General features: G+C 66.5%; 1 protein-coding gene across 6 annotated transcripts in view; it reads left to right on the plus strand.

Moving 5' to 3' along the window:
* Positions 1-4635: 4635 nt before the first annotated feature.
* Positions 4636-21070, plus strand: part of GPSM1 (G protein signaling modulator 1) — a 29130-nt gene continuing 12695 nt past the window's right edge. Inside the window, exons 1-9 of one of the 6 annotated variants that reach the window (XM_073890054.1) lie at positions 4636-5140; positions 13499-13720; positions 14458-14593; positions 15162-15304; positions 15796-15919; positions 16103-16218; positions 16911-17066; positions 17780-17888; positions 19040-19163. In XM_073890054.1, the coding sequence (XP_073746155.1) occupies positions 13500-13720; positions 14458-14593; positions 15162-15304; positions 15796-15919; positions 16103-16218; positions 16911-17066; positions 17780-17888; positions 19040-19163 (1129 nt within the window). In that variant the 5' untranslated portion in view covers positions 4636-5140; position 13499. Of the gene's footprint in view, positions 5141-6011; positions 6242-13498; positions 13721-14457; positions 14594-15161; positions 15305-15782; positions 15920-16102; positions 16219-16910; positions 17067-17779; positions 17889-19039; positions 19164-20757; positions 20857-21070 lie in introns of those variants that run through there. The other 5 variants (XM_025860196.2, XM_025860193.2, XM_073890055.1 and 2 more) reach the window with 5 other exon arrangements.

Consider the following 21070-nt stretch of genomic DNA (forward strand, 5'->3'; position numbering starts at 1 on the left):
GCATAGGTCTTGCTGACACAGGGAAGGGGTCCTCAGTGCTTCTTGAGATCGTCTGTGGTAGTTGCCCCCGGTCCCACCGTGCCCTGGAGAGCGGGCTGCCTCCTTGCTCAGCCCCAAGTCCTGTGCCCTCCACAGCTGCCCACCCTGCTTCCTCGTGCCAGGTTCACCTGGCACGGCGTCCTGCCCACCGTCTTCCCTGAGACCCCATCCTCACTGTGTAGTGGCCACGGGCCCCCTGAGCACCCCTCCGTTCTCCCCGCCACCCCGCGCCGCTGGAACACGCCGCCCCCCCCCAGCCTGCCTGACCGCCCGAGGAGTGGGTGGGGGTGACCGCGTGTGAGGGCAGAGGAAGGGCTGAAACTGGGGTCCTTCTTCCTTGACACCTGGCAGTAGGTGGGGCCTTCAGGGAGTCTGGCTTCCACAGAGAGGCAGGTGCAAGTGTGCCGGTGGGGGGGCTCCCGCAGCACTGAGGGGGTCCCACGGGACCAGGTTTCCTCCTGGCTCTGTGACCACACCCCAGATGTGGCAGGAGGCACACACAGGTGGTGAGCACCCGGCACTCAAGGGCCAAGGCTGGGGGGTTGCGGGGGGAGAGGAGGTGGGTACTGAGGGTGGAGGCCCCTCCTGCAGGCCCACTGCAGCCACTTTTTCAGGTTCCCAGCTAGCAGGCCAGCCCAGTCCCTCAGCCTGGTGGCCTCGGAGGCCCCCAGCCCCCTCTGGTCTTGCCGCCAAATGGAGCACCTGGGCCAGAGAGGCAGGCTAACACCTAGCTCACTGGCCACACACACAAAGTCTGTGCCCGAGGAGGGCCCTGCGTCTGCCCAGACCCCCGGGCCAGGCAGGAGGGGTCAAGCCAGGCGGTGGGAGAAGGTCAGTGCAGGAGCAAGTTTCCCAGTGACAGCTGTCCCTTGCTGAGGGTGCGATGTGTTCTAGGCCCAGGCCAAGGGCAACACTGTACCCTCCAAGCTTCTGTTTGAGAGAGGAGAGAGACCCAGGGAAGGGCTGGGGCCCCAGCTTGTGAGTCACTGAGCTGGGCCTGGGCCTGCTTCCCGGCTTGTCCCCTGCTCCGGGGGCAGCGTCCGCACGGGCCTGGGGCGTTCCAAGCTCCACACTGCCCCTGCCTGTCCCTGTCCAGGGCCCCGCAGACAGAGGTTTTCTCCCTCCCCGGGGAGCCCAGGTGCTCGGCTTCCATGGAACAGGGGGGACGAGGGGGCAGCAGTGTCCACCAGCGAGGGCCTGGTCAAGGAGCAGTGGTGCAGCCATGGACGGATGTCACCCAGCCTCACCCCCCATCGGGTCTGCGCAAATCTCCCTGTGAGGCCTGGGTAGTGCTCACAGGATATGTTACGTGGTGCTAAGGCCACAAAACTAGGTGACCCGAGTCGTGGAGCAACCATTGAAAGTAAACACCGGGAGGTGAGTGTGGCTGGGGTCCCCAAAAGACATGCACCTGGTGTAAATGTGACCCACTTTGGAAGAAAGGGTCTTTGCAGGTGTAACTAAGTGAAGGACCTCAAGAGGAGAGTGTCCTGGGGCCGGCGGTGCTGCATCCGATGGCCAGTCCTTCCAGGGAAGGGGACAGGCCTGTTGAGGACGGAGCGGAAGCGAAGGGATGCCTGCAGTCCGAGGCGCCGGGACAGGCAGGGAGGACGCTCCCCCGGAGCCTCAGGAGGAAGTGCAGCCCTGGGACCCCTTGATTCTTCGGGCCTCCAGAATGGAGAGAGAACAGCGTTCTCATTTTAAGCCACCCAGTGTGTGCTCGTCTGTACAGCGGCCCCAGGAGAAAACGCAGAGCGCTTCACCCCATCTCGGCGGAGTTCGGTGGGTGCTCACAGTGCCTCACTCACTCCCCTCCCGTGCTCACCGCCCCACGGCCCCCGGGATAAGTGCCAGAGGGTCAGCTTGGCCAGGGTCTCGGGGCAGAACGGCGGCGCTCCTGGAATGGGGAGCTGTGGGCAGAGAACCCCTAAAAGGGAAAAATCCTCTGCCTTTTCTATTTGCCTTCGGGGGCTTCCTTGGATTGATTTGGGGCTGGAGGTTTGCTTTCCTCATTCTGTCTGTTTTAGACGCCCCCTTCCACCACACACCAGTGTGGGTACTCGGAGCCCCCAGACTCTCCACTGCACGGGTCAGGCCTTCTCCCTCCATCTTTCTGTCTCTGTCTCTCTCTGTGTGTTTATCTCACCGCGTCCCCCATCTGCCGGGCCGGGGGTGCACAGACAGGCAGGGGCAGGGTTTCCATCACCGAAGCCGAGGCTGAGCCCGCACAGACTGACCTGCCGCAGGCAAGCGAGTCCCGCCTCACGGGTGTGAGCAGGGGTGTGAGCCGCAGGAATGCCGCGTGGCCAGGTGTCGTGGATGCCATGGGTGGCGGACGGCCTCCCTCGGACCTCCAGCTATTTCCTGGGCACGCGGTCTCCTAGGGAGGCATTGGGACCCGTGGGCGAGCAGAACGTTTCCTGCTGGCTCCCCACGGCTCGAGCCTGTGACCCCATCCGTCTCCACCCCTGGCAGACCCCACTTTCCGAGGACTTTTGAGAGGCCCCGGGAGAGAGGAAACGGCTGCGGGGTGACCCATGGGGGCCTCAGGGCAACGGAGGAGGACACTCGCCCTACAACTGTACAGGAGAGTAAGTTCCTTCTCAGGGTAATGAGATCGTGGGGAACGCAGTAAACCTGAGAAATCTTACTTAAGCACGCGTGTGCACCCAGTGTGTGTGTGTGTGTGTGTGTGTATCTTCTCCTTGTCTACCTTTGTACTCTCTAGTTGGGAATCCATGGCAGAGGTTGGCCAGGAACCTGCAGGTCCCGCATTGGGCTTGGCTGCTCTGGCAGTGCTCCCAGACCCCCCACTGGGCCCTGCAGGAGGCGCCTTGCTGCAGAGGCGGGAGCGGAAGGCAGGCGGGTCTGAAAGGCCATGCGGGCCACAGGGATATCCCCATCGACCCCTGGCCTCAGCCAACAGCTGGGAGCAGGGGGGCGCCTTGGAGGTCACACACCCTGCTGAAGCCTGTGTGCCCATCCTTTGTCCCTAAGATGGCTCCAGGCAGCCTGGATGGCTTCCGCCGGCCTGGCCTTCATCCTGGGCCCATGGGGAGCCTGGAGAGTCCACCAGGTCTCCCCACTTCCAGAGGCTCAGAAAGAACCCCGCAACTGTCCACTGTCATCTCCCGCCAAGCGTGTCCCAGGGACAGATCCAGGGGGCAGATCCGGGGGCAGATCCAGGAAGGGGTAAGACAGGAAACCAGGGCTTGACGTCAGCTCCCCTGCAGCCCAGTCTGGAGGCCTGGGACACCACTGCCCTGTCTGCTTACCTGTACAACAGGAGGGGCGTGCCAACGAGGCAGGATGCCAGGAAGGCTGAGTGGTGGAGGGCAGGCACGTGGCAGGTGCCCTCGGGTGCTGGTGGCACGGATGCTGATGCGTGCTGACAGTAAAGCCTGGGCCCTCCGAATGCCATGTGTCGGCTCTCGAGACCGGGTGCCTCCCAGACCGGGTCCAGCATTACTGTCTGTGTCTACCCATCGCATTCCGTTCAAGGATGTGTCTGGACAAGAAATCGCTTTTCTTCCCTCTAATGCTCCTTTGGGAATGAGGCCCATTAAGGACAGATGGCTGGAGGGGGCGTGCTTGAGGCCTCCCATGGGAGCACTCTGTCCGGCTGGTGCACCAAGCATCACGAAGTGGGGTGGCAGTTATGAGGCAGAATGTAAAGAGGTGTCTCCCCCCACCCCAGGAGGCTGGGGAGGGTGAGCAGAGTGAACTGGGGAAGGCCAGGTGCAGCACCAGTGGGAGGCTGGTGGTGATGGAAGGCTGGTGCCCTCCAGGAGCTCCTCCTGGCCCAGACCTGTCACCCAGGAGCCCCCTGCTCTCTGTGGACCAGTGATGCGCTCCTTCTCACAGGTGGGGGGCTATGTGGGCAATGCAGGTTGGGCTTGTCGCCTGGTGCCAGTCCTCATCACATCCCACCTCCTTGCCCGGGTGCCCTGGGCAGGAGAGAATAAGGCCTCGGCAGGGGAGACACACCTCCATCAGAGCAGCAGGGCTGTCCCGATCCAGCCAGGACCCAGGACCGCCATCAGGGCCCAGTGGGGACCAGGCACAATTGCTCAGGCAGAGTGGCCCCAATGCCGGCGCTCCCCAAGCTCTTACAGTGTTCCAGGAACGGTGACTAGCAGCATCCAGACCCCACAAGCCTTCATGGTCCCTTGCAGGACTGAGCCACTGAACCCTGTTCACGGGTGGCAGAACCAGGGCTCAGAGCGGGAAAGCAACTTCTGCCAGGTGACGTGGTGGGGGGCCTCTTAGCATGAGCCGTTGGCCGGCTCAGCGCACAGCACCCCCAGAGGGTTCCAGCTCCCCCGGAGAGCTCTCATATAAAGCGGAGACTCTTCCAGCCCAGGGACCCCTGCTCCCCAGCCTGCCTCTTTCCAGGAAGGAAAACAAGATGCTTTCCCCACAGTGACCGCTACGGGGCCACACATTTCTCCCTCATTCTGCCATTCATATCACATAACTCCGAGGGCCTTCTTGGCACCAGTCCCCTGGCCGCAGACCCAGGGGACCCAGAGGGGCCAGCAGCCGTGGCCTCCTGAGGGCGCTGAGCTCAGGCCTGCCATAGGTGGGGCCCCAGCCTTACAATGATGCCAGCTCTGGACGCAGGCCTGGGGCTGTGGCAGATAAGGGTGGTAGCCCCGCCCACGCCCCCCCCCCCCCCCCCCCCCCCCCCCCAGCCAGCAGCACAGCCACAGCAGGGAGCAAGGCCTTGCCCAGCTCCTGTGGTCATGGGGGAGGGCGAGTAGGGTGGGCTGCCAGGCCGCCAGCGCTTGGGCACAGATGGTTCTCATTCCGGCTCCTCTCTTCCGTAGGAAAAACAAACTAGCCCCAGGCCAACAGGCCCTTTTTTATCTTCTGTTTATTTTTGTTGCCATTTGCCTTTGCCTGTGGGCTGCGTTCTGCTGAGGGTCCTGCGGGGAGGCCCTGGCATGTCCCTGACCTTAGGGCAGCTTTCCTGGGGAAGTAGCCCACTTCCTGCTCCGAGTCGTCGCTGCCCTGTTGGGCCCCAGTGACTTTTTCCAGGTTCTGGAGTCCTCTGGCCGCACCAGAAAGACTGCCAGACAGAACCAGGTGAGACCCAGGTGTGCCCTGCCCCCGACAGGCAGGCGCCGCCTTTGGGGAAGCGCAGGAAGGTCCTGCAGAGCCAAGAGTGGGGGGCCGAGAGGCCCCGGACAAGCTCTCAGCCGGCAGGGCTCCCAGGCATTCCCGAGGGGAGGCTTCCGCGCCGGGCGTGGGGGGCGTGGGGGGCGTGGGGGCGTGGGGGGCGTGGGGGGCGTGGGGGGCGTGGGCACAGTGTCCTTCCAGGTGTTCAGAGGCATCCACATTTCACAAATAAGACCAAGGTTGGGAGGGTGAGCTGGTCACCCTAGCTTTCAGGGGTGAGAAACAGCAGGGTCGGGGGGGGGGGCTTCCTGGGCCAGGCCACGCAGGTCCCCTGGCCCCCTCAGTCCTCCCAGACCAGGGAAGTTACATGGGGGCCCAGGACGGTCGGGGGTTGCCATCAGCTCCCCAGGTGTCTCTGAAGTTGGCAGAGGGTCCTCCCCCACGGCCAGCACCCCACTGCCAGTCTGGAGAAGGGGGTGGGCATGTTGGGGCTGGAGATGAGGAAGGCAGGGGACCACCAAGGAGGGCTGGCCGCCTGCCAAATAAAGGCAAGGAGGCCTCAGCCGGCCCCTCGTGTGGGGGTGGGGAGGCCGGCAGGGCTGCACTGCCACCCAGGCGCCTCGCGGGTCCCACAAAGAACCCCGGGGCTCAGCGTCCAAGCCGGCACCAGTCCCTGCCCTCATGTCCGTCCCCCGCTCCGGGAGGGGGGCTGGGAGGCAGGGGGCGCGCTCTCTCGGAGGCCCCGCCCCCCTCCCCGGGCCCGCGCGCAGGGGGGAGGGACCCGCGGCTCGGTCCGCGCCCCCTCCCCGCGCGGGCGGCGGTGACATCACGGCCACGGCGGGAGGGGCGGCGCCCCGCGCGCATCACTTCCTCGGCGCCTCCCGCGGGCGGGCGGACAGACCGACGGACGGACGGACTGACGGCGGACGGCGGACGGCGGACGGCGGACGGGGGACAGGCTCAGGGTGGCGCGAGAGCGGGGGTGTGCGCCCCCGGCCTTCGGCGACCCCGGCCCCATGGCCGGCCCGGCCCCGCCCGCCGCCGACGAGCTGCCCGGCCCGGCCCGGCGCCTCTACTCCAGGTAGGCTGGGAGGACCGGCGGGGACCGGCGGGACGCGCGGGGACCGGCGGCCGGAGGCGGGAGGCCATGAACAAAGGCTGCGGCGGGCGCGCAGCGTGGCGGGGACGCTCCCTCCCTGCGGGCTGGGCTGGCGGCGGTGGACGCGCGGGGGAGGAGGGGGTGCTGGGGTCGGGGTGGGGGGCGCCCAGAGTGAGGGAGGGGATGCAGAGGAAGGGGGCACCCCTGGTGGCGGGTGCGGGGGAGGAAGGGGTGCAGGGGTGGGGGGCACCAGGGGGTGGGGGCCCTAGGCCTCCCGAGGCTTGTGCCCTTCTGTGTCCAGGATTAGCGGGTGGTCAGCGGGTGGTCAGGATGGTTGCCTGGGATGGGCTGCTGCTTGCTGGACCCCCCCTCAGCCCCCCCCACTGCCCTGGGACAGGGGAGGGAGACCTAGAGCTTCACCAGCTGCGCTCCTGACAGCTGGGCCCCCTGGCATAGCAGGTGTGTGGAGGGGGGCTGCCAGGAGCTCCCTCCCAAGCCTGGCACCACCTCCCCATTGCCATGGTCTGGGTTCTCGGGAGGCAGCCTGGCTGAAGGGACTGGGTTTCGTCATGGGTGGGGCCTTGTCCCCCATGGACCCACCATGAATCTGGGGTTCAGGGGACTGCAGGCTTGAATCCGGGTTGCAGAGCCAGCCAGCCAGCTGGGGTGTGTGCCTGCCTGAAAAGGCAGCTGCCTCCGGGCAGATTCATGGATGATGCCTGCGGTCTGTGCTTTGTCAGAGATGACACCTGCACGGCATGCCCGCGTGCTGACTCGGCCTGTCGAGGGTGTCGCACACGGTGATGCCAGGTGCCCGAGCTGGGTGGGCACAAGGTCCTCCCAGGGGAATGGACTCTGCCAGGGATGCCAGGGGCCTGGTACAGTCAGCACGAGTGCCGGGCAGGGGCAAGCCTGCCCGCCTCCCGGGCTCCTGACAGGTCCCCAACTTGGATGGACATCATCATTCCTAGGACCTGGCGGCCTCCCCAGCTGCTGAGCCTTCAAGGGCCTAGCCTTGCCTAAGAGGATTCTCCAGCCCCGCTGGGCAGTGCATCAGCAGCAAACCTCTGTTTCACTTCCCCCCCCCCCCGCCCCCCGCTCCGCCCCACGTGCAGAATGAGGCCCTGGTTTGCGAGTGAAAAGGAGGCCTTGCCGCTCCTCCCACCTTGGTCCCTGTGCCACTGGTGAGAGACACAGCCCCCATTGTGTGGTCCCAGGATCGAGTGCCGAGCCCCACCGGCCTGGCTCCTGGGCCCCATGTAGGGGAGGGGTGTGCGGGGGGGGGTTTGCTGGCAGCTGACACTGGAGGCCCGCCCTAGAGGATCCCCTTCACAGCACCCCGGTGGGAAGGACAGGAGCTGACCCGGCAGCTACCGGCTGTGTGTGTGCGCACGCGTGTGTAGGGGCTTTAGCCCTGGGAGATCCTGCACGGCTGAGCATGGGGTCCCTGTTGTGCTAGTCTGCATCCACAGGCTCAACCTGGGAGTCTGGGGTGTGGGCCGGGGCCGGGGCCCAGCAGTAACACGCCAGACAGGACCCTAGCCTAGGGGCGCTGTCCTTGGCAGGGACAGAGCTCAGAGGACAGATGCTGGGAGAGGCCCTGAGCCCAGCCTGGCCTCCTTGTAAGCTGAGAACTGAGTTGAGCTTGAAGGGGCAAGCCCAGCACGGATTTGGGGTGCGCAGCCCCAAGCCCTCCTGCAGGTCCATGAGGACACCCCGGGGGAGTTTGGGTAGATGCAGCCAGCTGTGGGCAGGGCAGTTCCCCCTCAGAACTGGCTTTTGGAGGCTGGCAGGCAGGGGTGGGAGTCGGGGAACCGTGTGTGGGAGCATCCTGGACGGACGGGGGCTGTTAGCTGGAGAGGAGGGGACCGCTTCCTCGGATCCAGCACCCTTGCGCCACGGTGGCTCGGGGCTGGAGGAAGGCATCAGACGGTCGTCCACCCCCTTGCGCTCGGGCCAGGGATGCCCACCTGTGGCAGGGCAGCCGAGGGGTGTGGGCAGCCCAGCACGTAGATGTCCCATGACAGGGTCCGTCTGGTTTGACCGCTCTGCAGATGGTTGTTTGGGGGAATCTCTGGGCCGGGCCCCGCCCACTGCCAGCAGCTCCTTTCCCGTGCCAAATTCCTGCCCGGTGACATGGGGGTCTGGGGACATGGGCTTGGAAGGCCCATTGAGAGGGGCCTGAGCATGAGTGTGCCCATGGGCCCAACAAGTCCCCAGATGGGGCCCTGGGGAGGGGACAGGGTCGGGGAGGCAGAGCCAGATGGGGGCAGTTAATGCTCAGAACTCTGCTCTACTGTGCTGCGGGCCCCGCTCGCCTGGAGCAGGGGTTGGGGAGGGAGGGCCCGACGGCCCTGGGGGAGGAGCGTGCAGGGGGTGGGCAGGTGGCCAAGAGGCCCCTGAGAGTGGGGAGGCCCTGGGGGTTCTTCTCCCCCTCCCCGCTCCTGGAGTGGGTGGTGAGCACCCCCACCGTGGGGTGACCTGGTAGAGGTGTGCCCCCAAATAAGGCGGCTGCGCAGGGGCCTCCTCAGGAGCAGGACGGGCGCACTGGCATCTCTCCGTCCCCCTGTGGCTCCTTCCACCATATCCCCGGGCACTGGCCGCGGCCGGGCATCTGGGGAGTAATGACCTGGCCCCAGGGCTCCCCAGAAACGCAACCCCCAATGCTTTCCCAAGCTAGGTGACACACATGTCCCTCCACCAGCAATTCCTGTCCCCACCATGCTCCCCACGCTATGCTGTCCAGAAACCTCCATGTGGAAGGGAGTCAGGATGGCTTTGCTTAGGCGGCAGCAGGATGGGGGTGAGCAGGGGTCCTGGAGCATCTGCTCGGTGGCCCGGACTGAGGGTGACATCCTTGGAGAGGGAGGACAGTGACTGCATTTAACAGAGAATGGGGTGAAGGGGGACACAGCCCCCGGTTAACCATGTAGGACGGGAGCTAGGGGCCTGGCTTGGAGGCCAGCTGAAGGGATCAGCACTGGAGGACTCCACAGAGGCTGGTGGGGGCAGGAGCCTGATGGGGAGCAGGGCAGTTTGGTCCAAGTGAGGCTGGGCTGATGGCTTCTCCTGGGATACTGTGTTGGATGCCAAGGCCAGGCTGGAAGGGTGTGGGCATGATGTGGTGGCCAGAATAGTGAGGCTGGCCACGGGGGAGTCGATAACCATTTTATTAACCGGTAAGCCTGTGGGCGGGCAGCAGGAGCTTGGCAGACAGTATCCTGCCTCCTGGCCACTGTGGTCTGGCCACTGGGAAAGCTGGGCTGGTGGGCCCTTGTGAGGAAGGGTAGGCTGTGCAGTCCCAGCATCGGGGTGGGTCCGTGCAGGGGGATGGGGCCCCACCCACCCAGGCCTCCACAGACCCATCCCAGAGGTGTGGGGTCTGAGCTCTCCTGGGAAGGTGGAGGACTACACGTCAACAGTGAAGCATCCGTTTAGCCTGGATGACAAATCCCGGGTGGGGAGGCTACCCCTCCCAGGGTAAGGGTGGTGAGGCTGCCGGGGGGCTGAGACCACAGCCCTGGGGGCCCTGCGAACTCTGTCCAGCCCAGCCCAGCCCAGAGCTCCAGGGGGGTCTTGTGCCCCGAGAGTGGAGCTCTTGGTGGCCCACGGGGTGGATAGGCCCCAGGCAGCCCTGCTGGGTGGATGTGTGGCCAGTGGGCAGGAAGGCCAGCTCCACAAACTGGCCCTGGAGTTGGTAGCCCAGGGCGGCTGCAGACCACTCCATCCCTGGTGTACGTGGGCGCATGCCAGGTGACAGGCCTGCGGAGGTGCTGTCAGGGGACAGAAGCTCCAGAATCTTCTTCACTGAGCAGGGAAGTGGGCCTGGCCAGGCTGGGTAGGTCTCAGGGAAGACAAGAGAGGGTAGCCTGCCCTTCAGGCAGGCCCTGGGAGGCAGAGTAGGGGGCCTGGGGTTGATCTGAGGGTGCAGGGTTTGGGGGTCCAGTTTGTTAATAGGAGCCAGATAAAAAGTAGGTGACCCAGGCCTGCCCTATACCTCTCAGCTGAGCTGTCCTGAGGGGTAGACAGGGGGCATCGGCCGAAGCCTCTGGGCAGGGAGGAAAGTACTCGGTCGGGACACTCTGGAGAGCAGGCAGCCTGGGACCAGACCCCCGCACCTCTGTCTTCACCTGCCTGGCCCCTCCTGAGACTCAGCCCTGCCAGACCCCTGCCCCCAGTGTGGGCAGGGCGTCCAGGGCTGATGCTGGCCTTGAGATCCTATATCTGGGATGGCCTTTGCCCTGGGCCTCCCATCCTCCCTCTTGTTCTCGGGTTCCTCCATCTGCTCCAACTCCAGGTAGGTTCGGGGTCAGAGGGAACCCCAGAACTGTACCCCCTTCCTCTTCCCAGGTCCAGAGCTGCACAGCCTTGGAGCCCTCTGCCACCCCAATGCCCGTTGCTGAGCTGGGCAAGTGGCCTGGCAGAGAGAGTCTCCCCCCACCCCGACCCCCCCGGGCCCTGCCCTCCCTGCTGACGATGCTGATCCCCGGCTCTGAGCTGCCCTGATCCCTTGATCCACCTCAGTCCCCGGGAGGCCCTGCGCAGCCTGCCCAAGGACCTGGGGTCTCTTGGAGCCTAGGACACCAGAACCTTTGGCCCACCACTCTGGGGTGGGCAGAGGCAGGGGAACCACGAGGCCGGTGCCTCCCCGGGTCCAGCAGCCAAGGCGGGGCGGGTGTTGGCGGGCCAGGAGGGAGGCCTGGAGCCCCGCCATGCCGGCTGCCTCCACAGAGGGCCAGCCTGTGGCCCTGAGCTTGGCGGAGAAGGCCGTGTGCAAGGTGGTGTATGGCGCCCCCCGCCCCCGCCCCCTGCTGCTGCCCGTGGGCCTGGAGCTGTGGCTGTACGTGCAGAAGATGCGTAACCTGCAGAGGAAGAGGTGCGGTGGGCACCCCGGGCAGCTGGGAGGTGACCGGGGCAGGGGGCTGGAGGTCAAGGTGCCGTGGGAGGCTCTCGGGCTCAGCAGAGGGGGTGGGGCTCCCGGGCCGGACACCCTGCCTGTGGCCTCTCCAGCGGGTGTCCTCACGTTCCTGGGGCCTGGGTTAGACCTGCCCGTCTGTGACTCAGCAATGGCTGCGCCGGACACCCCCTCAGTGGACCCCCCAGGCCCTTCCCACACCAGAATCCTCCTTCGCCGTGGGTTCTCGGCAGGAATGCGGGGTCAGAGGCGGCCGCTCCCCCGGTCGAACCTGTCAGAGCCAGCAGGGCGAGCTCGGCTCTGGATGCGGCAGTGTCACAGACCCCAGTCCCCGGTCCTGCCAGGTCACCTGGGAGGAGAGGTCGGTCCACCGTGTTAGACGGCATGGCGCCCAGCTGGGCAAGGACAAGCAGCCTTGTTTAAGGAGCCCCATGTGTGGCAGTGGCCACAAGAGTGGGCTGCTGGGGTGCTCCCGCAGCGTGGCATCTGGATGGCCCTTCCCAGAGGGTGGAGGGCAGGAGGCCCGAGACTCTGGACCCTGGCTCTCGGAGAGGCCCCCTGCACTCTGCTCGATTCTGGAGCAGGCAGGCCGGTGCTGGGTCCCAGAGCCCACCCCTCCCTGGAGGAGCGACCCCGATGCTGGGGAGTCGAGGCTGGGCAAGGTGGGGGGCTTCCCCAGCAGAGAGCTCTGAGCCCGTGGGGTGTCGGGCGCGGGGCTCAGCGTCTCGGGGCTCACCAGCTGCACCCCTGTCTGTTTGATGTGTGGTGTTGGAAACGTTTAAGTGCCCGTTCTCTTGACAATACAGGGGTGAAGTGGGCGGGGCACTGTGGTTTGTATCAAGGGGGTGTTTCCTTAAATGGTTGAGAAGCACTGCCGTAGACAGGTTTGTTTGTTTGTTTGTTTGTTTGTTTGTTGAGGGGAGATGTGCGTTTCCCCCGTAACTGCCGATCCCATCACGGATCTAACACAGCCCAGAGGGGGGGGTGCCTTGGGGCACGAGGGCCGTTTGGTGTGGACATTTTCACTTCCCTGTGGGCTTTCCACAGACCCCAGTAATCAGGGTTGGCCCTCGGCCGTGCAGAACGTGCCACCCACTTTTCCAGGGCTGCATGCAGGGTCACCTGCCGGGGTGCCCTCCAGCTTGGGGCCCCGCTCCCCCGCCCTAGGGCCGGGCAATGGCCTTGAGCCCGGAACCCATAGAGGACCAGCCGGGAGAGGGCGGAGGAGACTGAGGCTCTGAGTGGTGATGTGGCCTGCTCAGGACCCCACAGCAGGGAGGGCCAGACCCAGGGCCAGCCTGATCGAATGACTCCCACACACGAGGCCCCCCCCCCCCGACAGCCATGTGCTCGGGGCAGCTCGTCCAAGGCCCAGGGGCCCTGGGGCCGCCAGTGAGCAGGGCCCAGGCTAGCAGCTGGGGGGCCCAGACCCCACCTCAGGGGGCAAGCAGGGCCCAAGGGTCAGGGGCTGCTTCTCTGATGCCCCTGGCCCAAAGGTTGGGGCAGGAGGGGCTGGTGAGCCTCCAGTGAGGGCGCTGGTGGTCACGTGGGGCCCTGGGCCCTTGGGGCCGGGCTGGGTTCACGGCCAGGGACCTGGAGCAGTTTCCCGGGGGCCGGGGTCATCCTGGGATGTGGTCCTGTCTAGTCCTCCCGTGGTAGCGCCATGGGGGTGGGGGCTGCTGCTTGTCAGGGGGCCAGCCGAGCACTCCTCAGCTCTCAGGGCTGGCTGACCCTTGGCTCGGACGCAGCCATGCCTCCCCCAAGAATGGGAGGCGAGGACAGAGGACGCCTGAGCCCGCAGTCCCCCATGGAGAGCTTGGAGGGCAGCGGTGCACTCTAGGATGAGGGAGGGGTCAGGTCCTGCCCATGTGGCCTTGGCCAGCTCTCCGAGCCTCTCTAAGCCTCGGCTGTCCTTGGTGAGGCTTAGGGCCCACGGCTGCTCTGGGAGAAGGATGTGGCACTGGGCCCAGGGGTGGCCCTCACCCAGGCGCCTGAGATTTCTCGGGAGGGTATGTTTGGAGCTTGGCCACTGTGGCCTGAGGGTCTTGCTGTGGTCACAGACTCACACCTTTGCCGGGGGCTCCTGAGCCGTGGTAGTGAGGGGCGGGCAGTGAGGTTTGGGCATAGGTGAGGCACACAGGTGTGCCAGCCTCGGATGGCACACCAGTGGACCCGGCACCTGTGTCTGGACACTGTGTGCACAGGCGTGGCGTGGGTCACTGCCGTCCCAGGGCCTCGTGGTCCTCATGACGATGGGGTGGGGAGCATGCGTCCCCTGCGTGACTGCATGAGGGGCAGGCTGTGGCTTTTCTCCCCTCGCCCAGGATGGAGGCCTCGTGCCTGGAGCTCGCCCTGGAGGGGGAGCGTCTCTGCAAGGCCGGGGACTTCAAGGCGGGCGCGGCCTTCTTTGAGGCCGCGGTGCAGGTGGGCACGGAGGACCTGAAGACGCTGAGTGCCATCTACAGCCAACTGGGCAATGCCTACTTCTACCTGAAGGAGTACGCCCGGGCGCTGGAATACCACCGGCATGACCTGCTGCTGGCCCGGTGAGCGTGGCCGCCCTGCCTCAGCGAGCTCAGCTCCAAGGGACCCGAGCGGGTGCCATGGACCTGGGAGAAGGGCTGTGGTCTGTCTGTCCGTGTGTGGGCGTGGCTGTGGCCCGCTATCCCGAGCGTGTCCGCGCGCGTGGGCCTGCCTCTGGGACTGGGTGGGGGGGGCGACCACCTGTGCTTCTGAGGGTCTCCACTCCCCTCTGGCCTCCAGGCCTTGGCTCAAGCTGCTTGCTCTCACCCCCGAACACCCTCCCTTGCTTGTCCCCCACCCCTGCTCCTCCTTCACTTTGCAGTCACCACTCCGAGGCCCCGGGGGCCCCCTGAGAGGGAGTGGAGCTTCTTGGGGCTCCCGCCAGCCGTGCCCACAGGCCCTTCCCCGGCCGGCGAGCCCCAGACGGTGTCCCCAGCACCCAGACAGCTTGTTGAAACTTATTCACATGGCCGGGTCCCCCCCTCCTCCCTGGCTCTCCCAGTCTCCATCCGGGCGCCTCCCCAGACCTGGAGACCTGCAGGCTGGGCCCCGCAGAGAAGTGACCCCAGCTGGGCTCCCTGCCCAGGGGGCTGCCTGAGGGGGCCCTGCCCGCCAGCCTCAGGACCCCTGCCCAGCACTGCCCCAGTCAGCCCAGGGCTGGTCCTGCCAGGCCAACCCCACCCTTGCCCAGGCTCCCTGCTGAGTGCAGCATCCTGAACCTGGCCCTCAGCCTGGCCGCTCACTGCTCCCTGCCCTCCAGGACCATCGGTGACCGCATGGGGGAGGCCAAGGCCAGCGGGAACCTGGGCAACACACTCAAGGTCCTGGGCCGCTTTGATGAGGCTGTCGTCTGCTGCCAGCGGCACCTGGACATCGCCCAGGAGCAGGGGGACAAGGTCGGTCAGCGGCTCGCTGGGGGCGGGCGCCCCCAACCTATGGCCCCATGCTGTTCCCCGTGGGAGGAAGATGGGAGGGTGGCCCACCCCAGCTGCCCAAGCTAGAGTCCCTAGCCTCCCCATCTTCCGTGTCAGCCCTGCCTCTTACCGACCCCCCCGCTCTGGGCTCCAGAGGGACACTGGGTGGCGTGGCAGCCGGGGATGGAACAGCTGTGGGCCCAGGCCTGTGCGGACACTTGACTGCCCTGCTCTGTGACCTCCCTCCGTGACCCTGTGGGGTCAGCACAGACAAGGAAACAGGATGACTCTCCCCAGGTCACAGCTCAGGGGGGCCAGGCCCGGCTGGGAGGCCTTTCCTCCCTGCCCGGGCAGCAGAGACGAGAGGGTGCCCGCGCCAGGCGTGGCCGCACCTCCCCTGCTGAGTCAGTCACTCGGGGTGTCCTCGGAGAGCGGCCATCACCTGCGAGCCCCCCCAGGTCCTTGCCTCGGGGGCCACAGGGACCGGGGCCAGTGAGCTCCTCGGGGGCCAGGTCTGCAGAGGGTCCCCCAACCTCGGTGCCACCCCCAGGTCGGGGAGGCGAGGGCGCTGTACAACATCGGCAATGTGTACCACGCCAAGGGCAAGCAGCTGTCGTGGACCGCCACGCAGGACCCCGGGCACCTGCCGCCCGATGTCCGGGAGCCGCTGCGCAGAGCCTCCGAGTTCTATGAGTGAGTGGGGCGGGCCACGGTGTGTCCACGCGTTCCGTAGCACTTCCTGAGCCCCTGCTGCCGGCCACGGGGTGGGGCAGTCGCCCCAGGCACAGAGCTCCCACATCTGGGACCATCAGCTCTCCTTCCCCACCCCCAACCTGCACCTGCCCTCAGCGTCTGGTGGGGTCCACCAGGCCCCCGGCATCCCCCACACATCAGTCATCCACAGCAGCGTGGAGAAGCCAGCGTGGTGCTAGAAAACATTCGGCTGCAAGAAGGCCAGGGACGTCGGGCTGAGCGTCTGTTTGTGGGAGCCTCCTGGGGCAGGCGAGCCCCTGACTGAGCCTCGGAGCGCACACGGCACCCGCTGGGGCACACTCTTTCTGGGAGGAGCCGAGCGGAGGCCGCCGGCTCATCACCCTCTAGCCTGGGTGGGTGGGTGGTGGGTCACGGGGCCCCTGCTTCCCGCGCACTGAGAGGGACATGGCTCAGACAGATGCGACCCCCAGGAGGAATCTGTCCCTGGTGAAGGAGCTGGGCGACCGGGCGGCCCAGGGCAGGGCCTATGGCAACCTAGGCAACACCCACTACCTGCTGGGGAGCTTCATGGAGGCCACGGCCTTCCACAAGGAGGTGAGTGCCGCGGGGCTCCCCAGCCGTCTTGCTTGGTCTGTGCTTGGTGCGGGTTCCCGGGCTGCCCTCTCTGCACACGCAGACGTTGGGCTGGCTGCCCTGGGCGGGGGGGCTGCGTCTGCCATCCACCTCGGGTCCTGGGGCTGCTCTGTGACCACCCAGGTCTCGGGTCTGTGTCCTCAGCGCCTGGCCATTGCTAAGGAATTTGGAGACAAGGCGGCCGAGAGGAGGGCCTACAGCAACCTGGGGAACGCCCACATCTTCCTGGGGCGCTTTGACGTGGCCGCCGAGTACTACAAGTAGGCAGGCCTGCCCGCGCGCCCCCAGCCGCCCAGCCCAGCCCGGGGGAGGGGGGCCCACCTGGGCACCAGCCTAAGGTCAGAGGTGAGCCTGACCTCCCAGCCTCCCCAGGGGCCAGGTGGGGGGGGTTCTGGGCCACCCCAGAAGGGCAGACTGACAAAGCCCATGTTCTGGGACTGCCAGGGACAAGAAGAACTACCATGCCCTTCGCTCGGTAAGTGCCGGCAGAAGCCGCCGTGTGCCGGGGACACAGCTGGTCTTGGCCGAGGACCTCCCAGGGCCAGCCGTTGGGGAACCCCAGGGCTGTCTTTGCTCTCCACGATGGCTCTGGGGTGCTGGTATAATCGCTCTTGTGTGGACTCAGAGGGTGAAGACCACGTGGGCTCTTGGGCGTCCCTGGCTTGTGCTGGGATGCTCTGTGAGCCGTCTGCGTCCCGGCCTGAGTCGCAGAGACTGGGTCACCAGCCCCGGGTCCTGTGCTGAGCCCTGACACCCTGAGTCAGGACCCCGAGCTGGGGTGTGCTGTCCTCCGGTCCTCTGTGGAGACGCCTGTGGAACCCTGGGGCTGAGGTCACTGAGCAGGTGGACTGCATCGCCATCGCCCACTGTCCACCCCTCAGATGGGGGCCCCCCAGAAAAGGGGGTGCTGGAAACCCTCCTCCTTGGGGCTGACCCTCTGCCCTCTCTGCAGGAAGACGCTGCAGCTGTCCCGGCAGCTCAAGGACCAGGCGGTGGAGGCGCAGGCCTGCTACAGCCTGGGCAACACGTACACGCTGCTGCAAGACTATGAGCGCGCGGCCGAGTACCACCTGCGCCACCTGCTCATCGCCCAGGAGCTGGCTGACAGGTGCGCGTGGCGAGGACACAGGGACGCGCAGGGTCCGGCCTGGACCTGGGGGCTCCAGACGGTCCTCGTGGCCTGAGCCGCAAGCTGCTCCCAGCAAGGCCCCGCCCTGCCCCTGACCGCCGAGAGACTGTGCAGGGCGGCCCACCTGGCCTCAGCCTCCCTCCGCTGCGGGGCCGCGCCGTCCACTAAGTGGGACCAGGAGAGACTGGGTGGGCGCTGGGCCGGCCACTTGTGGCGACCCTGGGGATGGGCTGGCCGGGGGTCGGGCCCCGTCACCAGGTCCGTGCGCCTCTCGCGGGGTGTGGGGCGGAGCGGGCTGCCCGCGGGCCAACCTGTCGGGAGGCTCGAAGTGGCCAGCCCTTTTGCTCTCATGGGTGAGAGGCTTTGGAACCAGATGATGATGGCCGTGGATCATTGAGCGTGCAGAGCCCCTGGGCCTGCACTTGAGTGATTACATTTACATTTTGTGGTTTTTTTCACCTTAATTAAAAGATTAATGATCTGAGGGACCCGCCCCCAAGGGTGGAGGGAGTCACGGGGGCAGGGCGGGGGGGGGGGGGCCTCAGAGCCAGTAGGGGGCGAGCAAGGCCCTGCCAGGAGCTCCAGGCCCGCCCACTGCGCTCCTGTCGGGATGGGCCGGACGACCCGGAGGCTGGTGGGCAGGCTGGCGGGCCGCGGGCTGCACATGTGAACTCAGTTTCCCGCCCTGGCAGAGTGGGCGAGGGCCGGGCGTGCTGGAGTTTGGGGAACGCCTACGTGTCCATGGGGAGCCCGGCACAGGCCCTGACTTTCGCCAAGAAACACCTGGAGATCTCCCAGGAGGTGAGCTCAGCCTGCCCTGCGGCCAGTCCCAGCCGCTGCCTTCGCTGGCCTGGGAGGCCCCCAGGCGCTGCCCAGCCCACCTGAGACCAGCCAGGTGCCTCTGTGCCCTCTGGCTCCTCCCTGGACGCTCCTCCATCCCTTCTAGGGTGTCGTGCGCTGGGCGTGCCTTCAGAGGCCCTGTGGCGGCTTATCTGCTGTAGCCAGGGGGTGGGGGAGGGGAGCAGGGGGCCTGTTTTCCCCCCGTAGAGCGTCAGCACTGCCTGTGCGCAGGCCCATGACGAGGTCCTGTGTCCCCCGATGGAACCCGGCCAGGCCAGGGTGGAAATGACCTGCCGCAGGCAGCCCAGGGGCACAAAGGCATGGCCGCCCCTGGGCTCTTCCCCCTGGAGCCCCCCAGCCGGACGCCTTCCTGGGGATGGTAGGCAGGGTCTTCGAGGGCCGGTCCACCCAGGACCCTCCTACTATGGTCAGGTTGTCCCGGGTGGCCTCCAGCCTCCCAGTTCCTAGCCTGTCCCCTTCTTACCTCGGGGTCCCATCCTCCTTTGGCCCCAGTGACGTCACATCCCCCCAGCACACGCCCAGCACACGCCCAGACCCACCGGAGCCCCATGCCTGTTGTGGGCAAGACCCATAGGAACCCAGGTGGTGGGGCAACAGGGAAGCTTGGGTCAGGAGAGCCCCCCAGCAGGGCCGGCCCCCACGGCCCCCTGAGCAGAGGCGGGAGCACGCCAGTGGCCCCAGGGCTCCATTCGAGGTCCGGCTGTGGCCTCCCACCATTTGGCTTGTTCTTGGGTGGTGCCCTCACTCCTCTGCAGCAGGGTCCTCCTTTTGAGCCTCTGCTCTGAGCTGGAGGCCTGGACGGGGCCGGAGGGGTGCATGGGAGGCTCCAGGGACTGAGAAAGGTGGAGTCTGGGGCAGGCCCCCTGCCTTTGGGAGTGGCACAGGGCTGGCTGCCTGAGGCCCCAGGCATTCCGGGCGTGTGAGGGGGGCTGCCTGGGGCCCATGTGGCCACCCTTACCCAGGGACAAACACCCAGACTCCATCCTTGAGGCATAGTGAGGCCTGGTTCCCTTGGAGGCCCAGGGCTCAGGGCCAGTCTGCCGGAGCCTCCCAGCCCACCTGCCCACTAACCTGGCCCTGCTTGGCTGTAGATCGGCGACCGCAATGGGGAGCTCACGGCCCGCATGAACGTGGCGCAGCTACAGCTGGTGCTGGGCCGGCTGACCAGCCCCGCGGCCACAGAGAAGCCGGACCTGGCTGGTTACGAGGCCCAAGGTGAGCTCCCAGGCTGGGTGGGCAGGGGTGTGGCAGGAGGGCCACCTGGGGTGCTTGGGCTTCTGGGGGCAGTTTACCAGGAGGTGGCCTCTGCCCCCAAGCAGGAGAATGTCAGACAGAGCTGCCCAGTAAGGGTGGTCCGTCCCTGGGGGTGTCTGCATCGGCACCGCTGCTTGGCCCTGCTCCGGAGCGCCCAGTAGGGGTGAGAGGTGACTGGGTGTCCAGGGTGCTCAGGACACAGACGGAGGGGCCCTGTTTCCCCGGGTCAAGTCAGGAGTCAGGAGATTGGAAAGCAGGGGGAGAAAAGTGTTCAGGGGCAGAGACAGTGTGGACAAAGGCGTGGCCTGAACGTGAGGCCTGCAGGCCTGTCCTTCCTGGTCTCTGGGGCAGCGAGGGCCTGTCGTCCCCCTGAGCCCCCCTGGTTTATCACCTGGTGACACCATGGCCGACAAGGAGGACGAGGAGCGGGCGCTCACTGCCCCTGTCTCGGTGCTCCACACGCTCCGGGCCAAGGGCTGGGCTGGGGGACCGGAGGGGGAGGCCGCGTCGGCCAAGAGGCGGAGGAGAGCAGTGTTCGGGGTGCTAAGCAGGTGAGGCCCGGGATGAGCCAAGGCAGCTGTAATGACCTCATTCACGGGCTGCCGGTCGCCCCATACAGGTCAACACTGTTAGGCGCGCACAGGGGCACGCAGGAACAGAATGTTCCTTGCAAAGCAAATGGATAAAAAGTAGGGGGTCCAGGGAGGGGGGCCACCCTGAGCTGGCTTCCCAAGTGGCTGTAGGTGGGTGTGGGGCAGGCTCTGAGCAGGGAGCTAGCTGCCCCCTCCCTACCTGCACGCACCCCAACTTGTGGTTCTTGAGTTTTGGGAGAGTCTGGCCCCAATCCCGTCATGGCCGTGTCCCCGGGGGTGCCTGCCCTGCCCCAGCCTCCAGAGCTTCAGGCCTGCTGAGGAGAAGGCCGGGGGAGGCTCCAGGTTGTGGTGGAGGGGCTGCCGCGTTTCCCTGCCTAATGCCGGGGGTTTCTAAGCCTGGCCTGTCCCGGGAAATGGGGGGCACGCGTTGCTCCCACTCGGGGTGCGGACAGGAGTGAAGGTGCAAAGCCCTCTGGGACCCCCAGTCACCCTGTTTTGGGGTGCTGTGGCTGAAGGGGGTGGGGTGGAGGAGGGCTCCCCCTTCACCCCCCTACCCTGCCCCAGGATGTGTCAGACAGTGTCGACCCTTTGGGTGGGGTTTTTCTGAGGGTGGGCAGCTCTGCTTGGAGCCCCTGGCCCTGCGAGGCCCCCTCTGAGGAAGCCAGCAGCAAGTGGGGGCAAGGCTGGGCCGGGCTTCTGGAAAGGCTCCCACGGGGGCGCAGCCAGCCCCAGGTTCTCCTGCCATTCTCCCTCTTTTCTGGGCTGGGGAAAGGCGGGGCACATCACGGGTGAACGGCTGGGCTGTGCTGGGAACAAGGCAGCCCCAGGCCGGCTCTGCTGCCCTGCCCCGTGCCCAGACCCTTCCCAGCCAGGGCCCCTGGAAGCCCCCTCCCCCGGCTGCCGGCGCTACATGGGCCGATCTCCAGAGCTGCCCGCTCAGGCCATGGAGGCAGGTGTGGGGGCCCTGGGCCGCTCTGGGGGCCTTCAGGCCCTGCAGTGCTCCTGCTGCAGGAGGGCGGACACCCTGAGTCTGGGCAGCCCTGGAGGAGACCCCCGCTCAGGTGAGCCTGGCAGGGGCAAGGGCCTTGTGGAGGGGGCACCACAGGGCTCTCCTGCAGGGGCAGGATCACCCGCTCTCTGATTCCGTGAATGCGCACGGAGCCTGGGTGGCGGCCTGGCCCAGTTTCCAGAACTGACCCTTTGGGGTAGGGATGGGGCACTTGTGTGTACAGCCTGTCAGTTTGTGGGGGGTGCTGAAGGGGGCCGGGGGAGTGC

Source organism: Callorhinus ursinus, unplaced genomic scaffold (assembly GCF_003265705.2).
Source record: "Callorhinus ursinus isolate GAN/ISIS: 27379988/994484 unplaced genomic scaffold, GSC_fseal_2.0 scaffold126, whole genome shotgun sequence".
NCBI lineage: Eukaryota > Metazoa > Chordata > Mammalia > Carnivora > Otariidae > Callorhinus > Callorhinus ursinus.